The 14731-nt window shown below is 52.0% G+C and overlaps 1 protein-coding gene across 6 annotated transcripts in view; it reads left to right on the forward strand.

Annotated features, from left to right (window-relative positions):
• The window catches only part of BANP (BTG3 associated nuclear protein), a 110959-nt gene that overhangs the window by 48882 nt on the left and 47346 nt on the right, over positions 1 to 14731 (forward strand). For 4 of the 6 annotated variants that reach the window (XM_040443298.1, XM_040443295.1, XM_040443299.1 and 1 more), the window contains exons 5-6: positions 4721 to 4837; positions 6496 to 6671. In XM_040443298.1, the coding sequence (XP_040299232.1) occupies positions 4721 to 4837; positions 6496 to 6671 (293 nt within the window). The remainder of the gene's footprint in view (positions 1 to 4720; positions 4838 to 6495; positions 6672 to 14731) is intronic. The other 2 variants (XM_040443300.1, XM_040443301.1) reach the window with 1 other exon arrangement.

The following is a 14731-nucleotide window of genomic DNA, read 5'->3' on the forward strand; positions in this document are numbered from 1 at the left end:
TTTTAGAAAACAAAACGATTGGGGCGCCTGGATGGTTCCGTCAACTTGGGTGCCAAACTCTTGATTTTGGCTCAGGTCGTGATCTCACGGGTTCATGGGTTTGAGCCCCGTGTCAGGCTCTACGCTGACATTGCGGAGCCTGCTTGGGATTCTCTGTCTCTGTCTCTCACCCCTCCCCTACTTGCTCTTTATCTTTCTTTCAAAATAAATAAAAATACACTTAAAAAAAGAAAACAAAATGACTGAGGGAGAGACAAATTGATCATTGGAACATAGAGCCTAGAAATAGCCCCGCTGAGCTTTGACAGAGGGTCGAAGACCAGTGGGGCAGGGCAGCCTTTCAACACACGAGCCAGGGCACTTGGACATCCCCGGGCAGAACAAGCGAGATGAACCTCGGTGTCCCATCATACCTGGAACAAAAACTAATTGTAACTGGAGCACACGTTTAAATATAAAACTGTAATACCTGTAGATGAAGATGTAGGGGACAGTGTTTGGGGCCCGAGGCCCGGCTCAGACCCCCAGACTTGACAGTGAATGCACTACCCGTGGAAAAGGAGGTATCAGACATGATGGAAATCACCAAGTTCCGCTCCACGAAGACCGGTGAGGAGGACGGAGAGTCAGGCTGCAGATGGGAAGGGCATGCTGGTTCACCACGCACCTGGCAGGGACCGACGGCACACTCACCTGTAGGAGAAAAGCCCGGTTAGAAACCGGGCAGGAGACTCGAACAGGTATGTTGCCAAAGAGGAGATCTGGATGGTGAATGGGCACGTGACTATTAGTCGTCAGGGAAGCGCGAGTCCAAACCACACCGAGTGTCGTTCCACGTCTGTCAGAATGGCGAAAAGCACCGAATGCTGGCTAGGATGCGGAGAAACTGGATTTCTCATCCCTTGTTGGTGGGAATGTGAAAGGTACAGCCATTCTGGAAAAGTCTGGCGGTGTTTTTTGTAAAGCTAAACGTGTACTTACCATAGGGCCCAGCAGTCACATTCTTGGGCATTTCTCCCAGAGAGATGAAAACTTAGGTTCACGACTTCTATGGGGATGTCCGTGGCAGCGTATTTGTAAGAGCCCAAACCTGCCAGTACCCCAGATGCCCTTCTGGAGTTAAAGGTTCACAGACCCCTGTGCCGTGGGAAGCTGCGCAGCAATGACGCCGGTTGAACCGGTGGTAGCTCTGCCCCTTGGATGATCTGGGGCTTCCGCTGAGTACAGAAAGCCAGTTTCCAAGCTCATGCGCTGTTTGATTCCACGTCTGTAATATTCTCGAAATGTGAGGACCGTAGATGGAGAGCAGGTTAGCACTTGCTGGGGGACGGGTGAGGCTGGGAGGCCAGATGTGTCTAAAGGGGCGGCATGAGGCCGCTGCTCGTTAGCGGTGGCACGGTGACGGCACGGTCACGTGGGGTTGATCCGTGCACAACCGCACACGCGTGCACACGTGCGCACAGAAACTGGCGGCGGAGTCCGAGCGAGGACTGCTGTTGCATTGACGGAAGCGTCCCAGTGTTGACTTCCTGCTTCTGATGCTGTACTGTGGGCTTTATGGGATGTCGCCACCGGGGACCTAGGATTTGATGTGGTACTTCTATTACTTCTATAGTTATTTCACAGCAGAACCTGTAGGGGATATGTTCGCACCCGTGTGTGTGTGTGTGTGTGTGTGTGTGTGTGTGAGAGAGAGAGAGAGAGAGCGAGAGAGACAGAGATCTCTCTCACACACACACACACAGTGCACCAGCACACCCTGGAAAGGATTTGTTATATGGAGTTGGCTTACAGTTGTGGGGGTAGCCAAGCACGCTTGAAGTCTAGGGCAGGTAGGCGGGAAGGGGAGATCGGGATCAGCTGGCAAGAGCTGTCCGGCGTCTCCAACACCAGGGACAGAATGCCTAAACCTCCTCTGGAAGGGCTCTCCTGATCAGGCCAGGTCCATTCAGGGTAGTCTCCCGTCTGGTTAATTTAACGTCAGCCAGTTGGGACTTTGAATCCATCTGCAGAATTGCTTCACAGCAGATGCACATCGGTATCTGATTGCATAACTGGGGACTGTAACTCAGCCCAGGCAAGACATTTACATTCTTGTGGCACTTTTCCTATAATCAGCCCTCAGATGACAACTGCATTCTTACTCGTGTGATATGGATGTTCCTTAATTTTTGAAAAATGAAATATTCTTCTTATACGACTTGAGGTCGATACAAGTACATTGCATTAGTTGAAAGGGTATAATTTCTGGCATGTTGTGACCTTGATATTTAAAAACAGAATGCATTCATTGTTTTCTTCAATGTTTCCATTATGGTATGAATACTATTACCCGTTTAAAAGCATCCCATGAATAAGCTTTCCACAGTTGAATTTCACCCTATTCCTTTTGCGTTTTGGAAGTTCGTGCCCCGCCCTGCAGTTTACCTCATCCACCAGGCTGACGTAGTCCTCCTTTGCAGCGGACACGTGGATAGAAGTTGCAGCTGGGACCTGTGTTTCCCGTAGCCACAGGGCTCAGCTCTTTTGGCTGAGTTCTCATTACAGTCACTAGTGCGTAGCTGAACAGAACAGCTTATGTGTGTTACTTGTGTGACTGATTTTTAATAATTCGGTGTCATGAGTGTGTTTTTGAGATGGATGGGGCTTTAGATTTAGTTAATTCTTGAATCCATGGATGATAATGACTTATCACTCAGGGTGAGACAGGGTTCGGCCTTGGTCCTGCTTCCCTTGGTAGTTTTTAAAGTTTTGAGTGCTGAGAAACTTGGTTCCCGTGAGGGCAGAGGCGCCTCTCAGCTCCTCAGGTCGTTATGGTCTTTGTACACTGTCGTCAAGAACTACTTCTGATCATCTGTGAGCTGAAAAAGGTCCCTTGGTCCTCCGTCAGTTTCGTTGAGAACAAGGAATGGTAACCCAGTAACTCACCCAGCGGTGCTTGGTCGGTCAGTGGAGGCGTAGACTCTTCACGCCCCGCCTGGTGTCTCAGAGTGGCCTCGTGTTCCCTCCTGGGGTCCCCGCATCCCACATTCACGTCCTTTTGTTTTAGGGTGGGAAAGGGGCTTTGTGAAAGAGAACAGACACATTGACGAGGGTGCTCTCTCAAGGGAAACATTTTTGGAAAATAGTACATTGTGCAAGGTGAGGACTGGGACGTTGCATCGTGAGAGCTGCCCACACCCGGGAACCCCCCGAAAGTCTTGGGGTACATCTAGGGTGCCTCTTCACATTGAAGCTGGTTGCTTCAGAACATCGTTTCCTTGATCTTAACAAGAATCGTTAAGGAGAAAAGGTACATTTACTCAAACAGTTTGCCAGCTGGTGCCATGAATAAATTTTAATCTTTTTTCTCCAGGACTTCTGAGACCTCTACTGTGCTCCTATCCATCGTGAATTCTCATTAGGGAACTGTTGTCACCCCGCAGGGTCATCCTGGTTAGTTGCTCAGGGAGGAGTGGAGAGGAGACAGGTGCATGCATGTAGGATCCTGGGGTGGAGGGAGCAGGGAGCAGTGCCCCACGGGACATACTTCAGGAGAATACCCAGTGCATACAAACCATTCATCTCCTGTTTTGAAAGAGGGAAGCCGAAATCTTCAAAGCCTGTGGGTGGCCACAGTACCAAGTCGAAGGTCACCTACGTCACTTGTGAGGCCTGCCTGTGGACACGTTGTAAGGATTTGGTGGGTTACTTTAGGTGTCACCAGAGAACAAACAGAATCGCTGAAAATACAAAGTTTTGAATGAAATGCTATTGATTATGCTTTTATTTTAGAAGACCCCTCACGGTCCTGCGATTTACTCGGACATGAGATGGTGCCATTTGTGACCCTGACTTTGGGAGGGGGCGTTTAACAGCCGTGTCGCTCTGACACGGGGCTACGTTTTCTTACGTGCTTTTGGTTACATGAGGTTTTCTCACGTGAGAGCAGTGGTTCTCCCAGAGTCGTGAAATTTAAGAACGACCCGTGCTCAGGTGGCCTTGCCGTGCATTTCCGGTGCTCTCTGGCCCTGCAGCCTCCTGAGAGCGTGCTCGCACTTCCTGTGGCCAGAAGATGAATGACCGAGCAGTCTCCTGGGGAACCTCGGTGGGATAAGCTGCTGGCTGCTGCTTAAACTCACAGCGCCACCTCGAGGAAGGTCCCCTCCTAGGGGCTCCGTTCTTTTGGGGAATCCTTCAAAGCAAAGCCCTGCGTGTGGTCCACACACTCCCCTAGTAGCAGCTGGAGGCGATAAATGTCAGGTGTTTTTGCCCACAGTCCTTCTGTCGTGTTTGCCCCTGTCCCTCCGGAGCTGACATTTCGGAATCGTGTCGATACGTGTGGTTCTGAAAGCCTGGGCTGCCGTGCAGGCATTCCTTGGGATGGGACGAGTGAAAATACCAGCTGAGTTTCACGCAGACATGCTACTTCGGGAGCCTCACTGTCACCCGTGGCCTTTGGCTCCCTTCTGTGTAAAGGTGTGAATACTCTGATCTCAACTCAACTAAGCATACTAGCAGCGAGGGGTGGTAAGCTCTCGGCAAAACAGCCCACCTCTGGTCTATCCTATGCCCGGTGTAGACAGTAAATCACTTTAAACGTGACTTCTGTGTGGGGCCCCCTCCCTCCCGTAGCGCAGGTCATTGGATGCTGAGTGTATTGAATTACTCTTGTGTATTCTGACAATGAATGTTGTTGTTTTAAGGTCTTCTTTTTCTTTGTGATTCTTTTGTTCCCTAGCGCCGTCCCCCAGACTACAGTAATACTCAACAGTGATCGGCAGAGCGCCATTGTAGCCAAGATGGAAGAACCCTTGGGCAACAGGGCACCGGACCCCCTGGAAAGTACCGTTAGCAAGTCAGTAGCCACCACACCAACCCCGCCTTTCACTGCCACTGCCACCGCGATGAGTCCCCTCGAGAGCCACTCCACGTCCTGAGCCGGGCACAGCTGGTCGGTCGAGCCCAGCAGGCGCGGCCCACAGTTGTTTGTGGTGGGCAAGGGCCGTGCTGCATGCAGGCCCAGGTCCTGGTGTGCCAGCTGGAGAAGGGGACGTGTTAAGGGGGGACGCACCGGGAACTTCTGTGTCCAGTGCTCACGTGCCCAGTGGGGAGATGGCTCTGTGTTTCCACAGCAGCCGGTGGAGCTTGTGCCCTCCTCCCTCGACCACCACTTCCTCACGTGTGTCTGTCTGTCTGTCTGTCTGTACAGCAGCGTGTCAGCCCAGCAGACACCTTCTATTGAGTTTGCTAAGCATGAAGGCATTTCGAGGTGATGATTTTCTCCTCCCACCTTTTTCTCTTGAGACACTGGAACTGTAACCTTGGTCGGAAATAAGGGTGCGTAAGAGGCATCGTGTGACGGGGAAGCGTGCTGTGGACGGCCCTGCCCGGCAGTCTGGGCTCCGCTCTTCCTGGCGACCTGCCCCGAGACGGTGGCTTTGCTTACTGTTTCCGTCAGCGTGTTCACAGCGTTCTGTTTGCCTTTTTCTCTCAGTGCCCTCCGCAGGTTGTTCCTGCCCCGGCTCTGTCCCGTTGTCTTTATTGTCCGAGCCCAGGCTCCCAGGGCCTGGCTGTGCCGCGGGCCTGCTGTGGCGGGTGGCGGGAGAAGAGTTGTTGACGCTCAGGCTGAGGAGATCTGGGGATCTGGGAGGCGGGGTCAGGAGGTGAGCTTGGCCAGGGTGCTGCGGGATCGAGTTCAGAAGCTGGCGCCCCAGCCTGCGGCACGACCACGGTCGGAAGCATGTTTTTGTCTTTGTGAACGGGGACCTTGGGCTTCGTCCCCCTTCTCGGTGCTTAGCAGTCCCCACGAAGGGATGTGGAGAGGGGCGCGGTAGAGGCAAGTAGCTTGTCTCCAGGTAACAAAGACGTATGTTTTGAGCCTTTTTTAGAGCTGGCGGCTTGTGCCCTGTTTCTCTGGCAGTTTCTTACTGATCCATAGCAGGCCCCCTTTAGTGGTGAGAACATCCTCTGGGAGAGTCTCGACTGGCTTTTCAGACCCGCTTCAGTGGTTTTTGTTGGTGAGAATAGTTAGGAGTGTTGACTTGGTTAACAAAGGCTGAGTCCCTTCTAGAAGGCCTACCAGCGTGGAGTGGATTGGGTCAATGGAAGTCTCCAGGCACACTTGCTCTCCGATGAGTCTTTCCCATGACACAGCCCTAACAGTCGCTCTCACTCAAGTGCCGCCATTTTGTGGGAGCACCTCCACGATCAGAGAGCCGCCTTCTCGGCCTTGAGTCACCGTGGGTTGTGGTTTTACTTCTTCTGCGACACGAACGCGTGTGTCGACTTTTACGTTTCACACAGTTTCTTCCAACCCCAGGCCATTTCGTGCGATTCGGTCGCTGTTCCCCCGAGTAGAGAGAGCGGTGTGGGAAGACTCGCGAGCTGCCGCCTCGTGCAGTTAGGTTCTCTGATGAGTGGAGGAAAGAGGCACGCGGCGGCTTCAGCGCTAGTCTCTGCTCGTTGCCTGTGCTGCTCTCACAACATCGGCTGGTGTTTTTGTTTCCCGCTCAGCGCGGTGCCCGGGAGACGGCAGAACACCATTGTGGTGAAGGTGCCGGGTCAGGATGACAGCCACAACGAGGACGGGGAGAGCGGGTCCGAGGCCAGCGACTCCGTCTCCAACTGTGGACAGTCGGGAAGTCAGAACATTGGGAACAACGTCACCCTCATCACCCTGAACTCGGAAGGTGCGCCTGCAAAGCTTCTTTCCTTTGCCTGAATGGCAGTAGGTACAGCGTTCTGTTCTGTTCTGTTCTGTGTGTTTTTTGCTTTTCAGGAAAGTCATGCGGTCCCTACCTTAACACAATAGTCCAGCTTGATGGTTTTCCAACTTTACGGCGGTGCACACGCAGTCCATGTGCAGTAGCCATTGTGCTTTGGGTTTGAGTTTGGATCTTTTCCCAGGCCACCGACGTGCGGTCCGATCCTCCCTCCTGGCGCGGGGCACCGCGATCATGAGGTCGATGGCTGGAGCCCCGACAGACGCACTGCTGCACCCACACTGCCATTCCGTCAACTTCAGCGGTGTTGGTGCGGTGGCTGCGTGCGTTCCGTGAGCGGTTTCACGCGTCGCGATCTGTGCGAGATGACTCCGCCCAGCGACAGGCTGCCGTGAGCGCTGTGAGCACAGTGAAGCTGGGCCGGGCTGGGGCACGATGTTTGGTAGGTTAGGGTCGTTAAGTACATTTTTGACTTTGAATGTTTCCAAACCCGCGATAGGTATTTTGGGACATGACCCCATCCTGAGTTGAGGGACATCTGTATGTGTTTGCTATTTGTAAAACGTGGTAGGAGACGGTGGAAATTCTCCACACACTCAGGCGGTTTCTGAAGGCTTTCTAGTGACGGACACACCGCTGTGCTTCTAGAACCAGGAGCTGATCATTGCCTTTGAACAGAGGTCTCTCCACATCTCTGCTGGGGGCCAGACGTAGGTGCCCAGAGGGGACTGTGCCACCTCCCGCGAGAGGCAGAGGGAGCTGCTTGGCAGGCGCCTGGACTGGGGCCCGTTTCGCCCACACCGCGTCCTGTCCCCCTACTTCTCCTGCCACAGTGTCCGTAGCCACCTGGTGCCTCTGTCCTGCCTCTGCAGGCCAACGTGGGCCGACGTGGGCTGCCCACATGGCCTCCCACAGCACGGGGAGGAGGGGGAGTGCAGGCGTGTTAGTGCCGTGTTCCCGACCTGTAAAGCCTGTGCTTTATTCACTGGTAAACTTGTGCGGTTTTTTGCTTTACGTCTGAGTTGTTGATTTTGACTAAAAATGCAACGTAGCTTTCCTAAAACGATGATGTAGATTTACCGAGCCACGATGTTTCTGTGAGACCAGTTACCGTATCTGAAACATTGAAAACAGTGTTTTTCTCAAAGTCTTGCTCACTTCTGACATAAATAGCAAGGATCAGGACAGCAGAGCAGGAGCAGGGAGAGAAACAGAGTTTAGTGACTGCCTTTTAAAAAAACCAAGATCAGGGGCGCCTGGGGGGCTCAGTCTGTTAAGCGTCTGACTTCGGCTCAGGTCGTGATCTCAGGGTTTGTGGGTTCAAGCCCTGCATCGAGCTCTATGCTGACAGCTTGGAGCCTGGAGTCTGCTTCGGAGCCTGTGTCTCCCTCTCTCTCTGCTCCTCCCCTGCTTGTACTCTATTTCTTTCTTTTTCAAAAATAAACATTAAAAAAAGTTTCTTTTTTAATTAAAAAACATCTAATTTAATTACCATAGATTTGACCTATTTATTTATTTATTTATTTATTTATTTATTTATTTATTACATTTACTTATTTATTTTGAGAGAGAGAGAGAGAGAGAGACAGAGGATGGGCAGGGGAGAGTAGAGAGAGAGGGAGAGAGAGAATCCCAAGCAGGCTCTGAGCTGTCCGCCCAGAGCCCGACATGGGGCTTGAACTCACAAACTGTGAGATCATGACTTGAGCTGAGATCAAGAGTTGGATGCTAAGCTGTCTGAGCCTCTCAGGTGCCCTAAAGTTTACCATCGTAAAGCATACAATTCAGTGGGTTTTTAAAGTACATTCACATAGTTGTACACCCAGCCCCCGGTCTAATGCCGGGACATCTCTGTCACCCTGGAAAGCAGCCCTGGCAGCCACCGTCCACTTCCTGTCTTTGGAATTACGTGCTGCAGGCACTTGGCACACGTGGGCCGTGCAGTGCCGTCCACGGTGTGGCGAGTATCGCCGCTCCGATCCTTCTGTGGCTGGGTCCTTCTCCGTCGTGTGAATGGACCACATTTTGTTCATCTGCTCATCTGTCGACGGACACTTGGGGTGCTTCCGCTTTTTAACTGTTCGGAACGTTCGTGAACAGCTGTTTGGGAGAACGTGTGGTTTTGTTTCTCTTGGGTAGCACCCGGCAGTGGAATCACTGGGTCAATTTCTTACACGTTAAATTTAAGAAAGAGAGGGGTGTCGCCAGTGTCGGCGAACGGGCATTAAACATCCGTGGAGGAGATGGTGTTCACAGCAGTCGCAGAGAAGCCTGATTGTTCTCTCTGTCCGGGTGGGTCCTGGGCGGGCACGCACACAGGTCTGACCAGCCACTTAAGGCCCGGTGTTTGTTCGGTCTAAAGTGTGTCACCTGAGGCGCGTAACACTCGATAACACCAGGAGTTTCTGAGGTTGTCGTAGATACAACATATTTCATCTTTTTATGTGTGTTACTGTGATGTGATTAGTGTGAGATATATTTCACTTGGAGAAACTACAGAGTGACACAAATGAACATAGAAAAAGGGGTCAAATTTCCAGCTTATAAATGTCTGCGGGGGGGAAAAATACAGATTTTCTTTTGATCTGAGTCTGAGTTCTTTATGAGCTGATGCATTTGTCAAAAGCGTTACTCTCTAGCAGATTGTTTCCATCAGATATGACTCTTGGACGGTACCTGTTACTAGGATTGGGCAGACGAGACAGAGTTGACGGATTCTGAATTTTACCTTATATCAAAGAAGAGGTCATAATTCAGGAGCATTCTGCCTGACCGTTGCACTAGGAGAAAACGTGCGGTGACACGTTTGTTGTGCTGACACTCCTTGGGAGGGTCCCCGCCGGCACTTTGCCTGCTGTGTGGAGGCCGGGCCGCGCCGCCCTCGTGGCACCGTGGTCTGTGTGGGAGGACACGGAGGCGGACGGAGTCCTCTTTAAGTGGGTGCCTCGGACGTAACTGTTGAGGAAGAAGCTACTCCGCTAACATCTTGTATCAGAGTTGCTATCGACCGATAGTGGCATGTTCCGTGAAACACGTCTGTGAGGCGGATGGGTGCGCGGAGAGGTGGGTGAGTGCTTTGCCCCACGACTAGAACCCCTCGCTGAGCTGGAGAGAGCGTCAGGCAGCTACTTGTGTTAGAGAAGCACCGTTCACACGCAGAGCTCTGAAGGGCCATGAGCTCGGCTTTCGTGGGGTCATTTAATTCCTGCTGACAACCCAGAGCTGCAAGTACGCAGACCGTTCTTACCTTCGTAGAAAAAAAAGCATTTAAGTGCTTGTGGTTTTAGAAACCACAGGTTTCAAAATGGTTTATTTCTTAAGAATTCCAGACGGTTTGCCCGAGTTGACGTGTCGTTTTATATCACATTTGGAGTCCGATTATTTACTGCGAGGTATCGTAGCATTTTGTCCCCGTGTTTTTGTGTAGGCTATTTTGTCTGTCACGGCATAGATTTCCTCAGAATCAGAGGAGTGCTAACTGTTGAGGGCAGTGGGCAGTAAACTTACCCTGGTTCCAATTCCTCTCTTCTCTTGGCATTGCGGTCATAGATCAGCATTGGGGTATCATCACTCAGAGGTTAAGCTGGCCAAGTCAGAAACAAAGCAGCTAAAATAGGACCAAAAATGGAATGTGTTAAAATCAACGAAGAGACTTAGTGATTTTTTTTTTAATTTTTAATGTTTATTTATTTATTTATTTATTTATTTATTTATTTTTTGAGAGAGAGAGAAAGAGAGATGCAGTGTGAGTGGGGGAGGGGCAGAGAGCGAGGGAGACACAGAATCCGAAGCAGGCTCCAGGCTCCGAGCTGTCGGCACAGAGCCCGTCGCGGGTCTCGAACTCACAAGCCGTGAGATCATGACCTGAGCCGAAGTGGAATGTTGAACTGACTGAGCCACCCAGGCGCCCCAGATTTAGTGATTTCTTTTATTTATTTATTTATTTTATTTTATTTTATTTTATTTTTTTTTGTTTTCAACGTTTATTTATTTTTGGGACAGAGAGAGACAGAGCATGAACGGGGGAGGGGCAGAGAGAGAGGGAGACACAGAATCGGAAGCAGGCTCCAGGCTCTGAGCCATCAGCCCAGAGCCCGACGTGGGGCTCGAACTCACGGACCGCGAGATCGTGACCTGGCTGAAGTCGGACGCTTAACCGACTGCGCCACCCAGGCGCCCCAGTGATTTCTTAATAAAGAGTCTAAATTCTTGCTGTCTTTGCACTTGAGAATTCTTAAAAAACTTGAGTAATCCTTCTCATAAGATGTTGGGTACTCAGCTTTAATGGGGAGGGATGGTACTTGAGTTATAATTGGATTATTGTTGGAAATTGGCCTCATGAATGTTCCAAAGCCCGGTCAGTAACATGACTTATGTGGTAAATCTCTGGGATGTACTCGGTGGGGGGCAGCAAGGTAACATCTGGCGGGAGCGGTTCATTTGGGAAAGGTCGTCAGTCATGGCGCCAGGAAGGGGACGGCTCCAGGGGCCGTGAAATACGACGGGTGCAGGTTGCCGTGTTCACAGAACATCAGCCTGCATGTGTGAAGAAGGAAGTGTAGCCAGGAATGTTTCTCGAGGATGTATTTACATAATTTATTTTACAGAAACTTGTTTGAAACAAATTCTTCATGAGGTCATAACACTAAAAGCCAGCATATCGGCCGTCGTAAGTGGGCTCCCACAAGAGCGGGATCACAGACAGGTTGGCGACCGATCCCGGCGAGGTTAACGAGGACCGACCGGCGTTAAGGATGCCGGTGCGTCCTCGGGCGCGGCAGACTGTGGCGGACGGGCCGCGCCGGGAGGCCGTTGCAGCACCCCGCCCCGCGTTCCAGAACGGGCGGCGCGTGACGCCTCCCGGAGACCCCGTGTCTGTGCCCGGTGGTTCCCACTTTTCGGGGGCAAAGGACCGAGGCGTCCTTGGTCTCCACTGTGGTGGTCACGGGCGAGCTCGTGACGACTCGTGCCGAGTGGGGCAACCTGGCCCGAGCCGGCAGCCTTGCCGTCCGGTCGGCGGTGTGCTCGTGTGGTTTCTGTGCGACGCGCTCACAGTGGCTCCGGTGCCAGAGACCGTTGGTTTTGTCCCTTTTCCGTAGTATCCTGTGTGTACCTCAGTCCTCTTGAGTTGCCTCTTTGAAAACCCCCAGTTATCAATCCGTTTACAGCTCACAGACGTCACATCGCTCCCAAATGAGCATGGTTGTTCGGGCAACGGGTGCAAAGGCAACTGTGTCTAATGCCATGATGGCAGGCGGGTCGTCCGTTCTCGTGGGTCGGTCGGAGGTCAGAGTGTCCTCAGCGCTCTTTGAGGGTGACGCACGTGAATAAGAGGCACAGTCGGAGTGTAAGCACCTGAATTTCAAGGATTTAGAAGTCGGTGCCAAGTTGTATCACGAGTGACTCAGTGCTGGGAGGCCGGCCCGGCCGGGCACGTCTTGGAAAGCCTTGGTCGGCTCACCGGGGCTGCTCTCGATGAGCACGGCCAGAGCCTGCAGGCCGGGCCACCCTGTCCTCGCCGCCCCTGCTCCACGCGGCAGCGTGGAGAAAGCCGCACGCCATCGGTCAGTTTTAAAAGCAGCAGACCTTACTGGGCTTGTCCTCACGCCAGAGGCTCATGATGTTTGCTCCAGGAAGTGTCTGGCTCAGGACGGGGACGCGGCGAGTCGGGTGTGCTGGGCAGTGAGGGCCACAGGAGACGTGTGAGCGCCGGGCTCCTGGAGCCTCTGAGGGATTCACCCTGTGGTGCCATTCCTGTTCGGAGCCGTGTCTTCCGTTGTACGCAGTACGTTGCTTTTGAAATTCATTAAATTTGCAGGCCTTAACAGAAGCCAGGTAAAAGTTACTTTTTGGTCGAGGTGGAAAATGCAGCCTGACACCAGTCACGACTAGCAGTCTGTTCCCTGAAGTCTTGTCCGGAGATGGTGGAGGCTGACTTTGAACGAAGTTGATGTGAGGTTTGCTGTGACCGTGTCCCGTGTCTCTGAGAAACCCTGGGGCCCCTACTGAGTCACCGAGTGTTGCCTTCTTTTGTTTGTTCACTGTCCTCGGGGTAGCGTCACTTCTCACGATGACAGAGAAGCGATTACGTGGCGTCTCAGTCACAGCCAACAGATGCCCGCGGCTATGGACAGCCCTCCCCGAGGGTGTCGGGCCTCTGGGAGCATCACCGGGACCCACAAGCGTGCCCCAGCAGCACGTTCACGGGAGGCGGGCACCCGCTCCCTTGCCCTTCTCTCCATGGTGCTGCAGACACACGGGACTCCATGACTGAGACGTTTTTCGTGGCTGGCAGGCAGGACGGGCAGAACCACGTTGTCTTTGGAAACAGGTGAGGTGGTGAGTTAGGGTTGGTTGGAGCGAGACGGCGTTTGGAGTGGCTGGTAACCACTTTCCCCGCCCCTGCCACTTTGCGGTCACACACAGATGTTGGCAGCAACGCCCTGAGCAGAGAGCGCCCGAGCTGCAGTTGGCCGCCTGAAGTCCCGGCTCGCGTGAGTGCTGGGTCGGTGCCATCCGGGGAGAGAGCGTGTTCAGGCCTGGGCCCTGGGCACGCAGTGAGTTTGGCAAGGCTCACTGCCGTCACTGGAGGGGAGTGCGCGCGGTGGTCGGGCGCGTCTGTGCACACGTGTGCCAGCAAGTATTGAGAGGGAGCGTGACTCCAGGTGGCCCTTTTCTCTCCGTTGAACCTGTACTGTCGTGAGAATGTGGCAGCCGCTCGCGGCTTGGTGCTTTCTTCTGTTCGCCTTCCTGGGGCTCAAGTAGACCTCAGAACAAATATTTGTACTCAAGTGTTTTAATGGCAAGAAAATTCAAGTTACTGCTCAGTTTTTCATTATGTTAGACTTTGCAGAAGTGCCAGCTAATTGCATTGAGAATTTAAATGATTGGAATAGAAGGCAAGTTTCTTTTTCTCATAATCTGCTAGTTTTTAAATAAAGCCAGCAGAACCTTTCTATTGTTTCCGATGCCCAAACTGACCAAGCTGTTTTGGTAAACTAAGTCCTCTATGGATCGTTAAAAGGTAAATTTCTCAGATATTTATGTGAAAGGACGTTTCATCTTGTTTTCCATTTGAAGGACCTGATTCATTGTCCTGGCGAGAAGCTGGAGTCCAGACCGGGTTCTCACTCCCGCATTGGAAGTGGGTTAGGGCTGAGTGTTTCCAAGAGGGCGCGAAACTAAACCAGCTGGTCGGCCGGTATGACCCTGTGGAGGCGGGGGGCCCGAGCGTCTCCGGTGTCCTCTCTTCTTGCCGGAGGTCCTGGAGGTGCTGCTCAACGCCCCGACGACCACAGATGGTGACGGTGGAGCCCGGGGGTCCTTTCTCCTACTGGCGTGGGTCCCCTGCTTCCGTGGCAGTGAGTTGTCATTTCTGTGTTGGGCAGCGTGACTTGGGCTGTAGTTCTTGTCCACTGGGCTTGACTTCTTGCTCTAGAGACCACATGCCTGGGACTCACAGAGTGCCCGGTGAAGTTAGGGATGAATAGTTTGTAAATAGGTCGTAAAATGCCTTCTAAGAAATTTTGAGACGTTTGATTGGAATAAAGTTTCTGGATAATTTCCTGTGTTATGCAGGAAATTTAAACTGTTATTTTCAGGAGTGATAGGAGGGTGGGGGGTAAGGGAAACTCATTTTTTAGAGTAATTTACTTTTGGGGGGGGAAGCATCATTTCTTGAAATAATACTGTAGGATTTTTTTTGAATGCTAAACCTTAATAATATTCTTGGTACGTATCTTTAACTTTTTTGTGGTTTTTTAATTTTTTTAATTACTTTTTAAATTCATATCCAGGTCGGTTAGCATGTGGTGCAACAGTGATTTCGGCAGTAGATTCCAGTGATTCATCCCCTGTGTGTAACACCCAGTGCTTCTCCCAAGTCCTTAATGCCCCTCACCCATTTAGCCCATCCCCCCTCCCACAGCCCCTCCAGCAACCTTCTGTTTTTTCTCTGTATTTAAGTATCTTATGGGTTGTCCCCCTCCCTGTTTTTATATTGTTTTTGCTTGCCTTCCCTTATGTTC

Source organism: Herpailurus yagouaroundi, unplaced genomic scaffold, assembly GCF_014898765.1.
Source record: "Herpailurus yagouaroundi ecotype Mexico unplaced genomic scaffold, PumYag 190, whole genome shotgun sequence".
Lineage (NCBI taxonomy): Eukaryota > Metazoa > Chordata > Mammalia > Carnivora > Felidae > Herpailurus > Herpailurus yagouaroundi.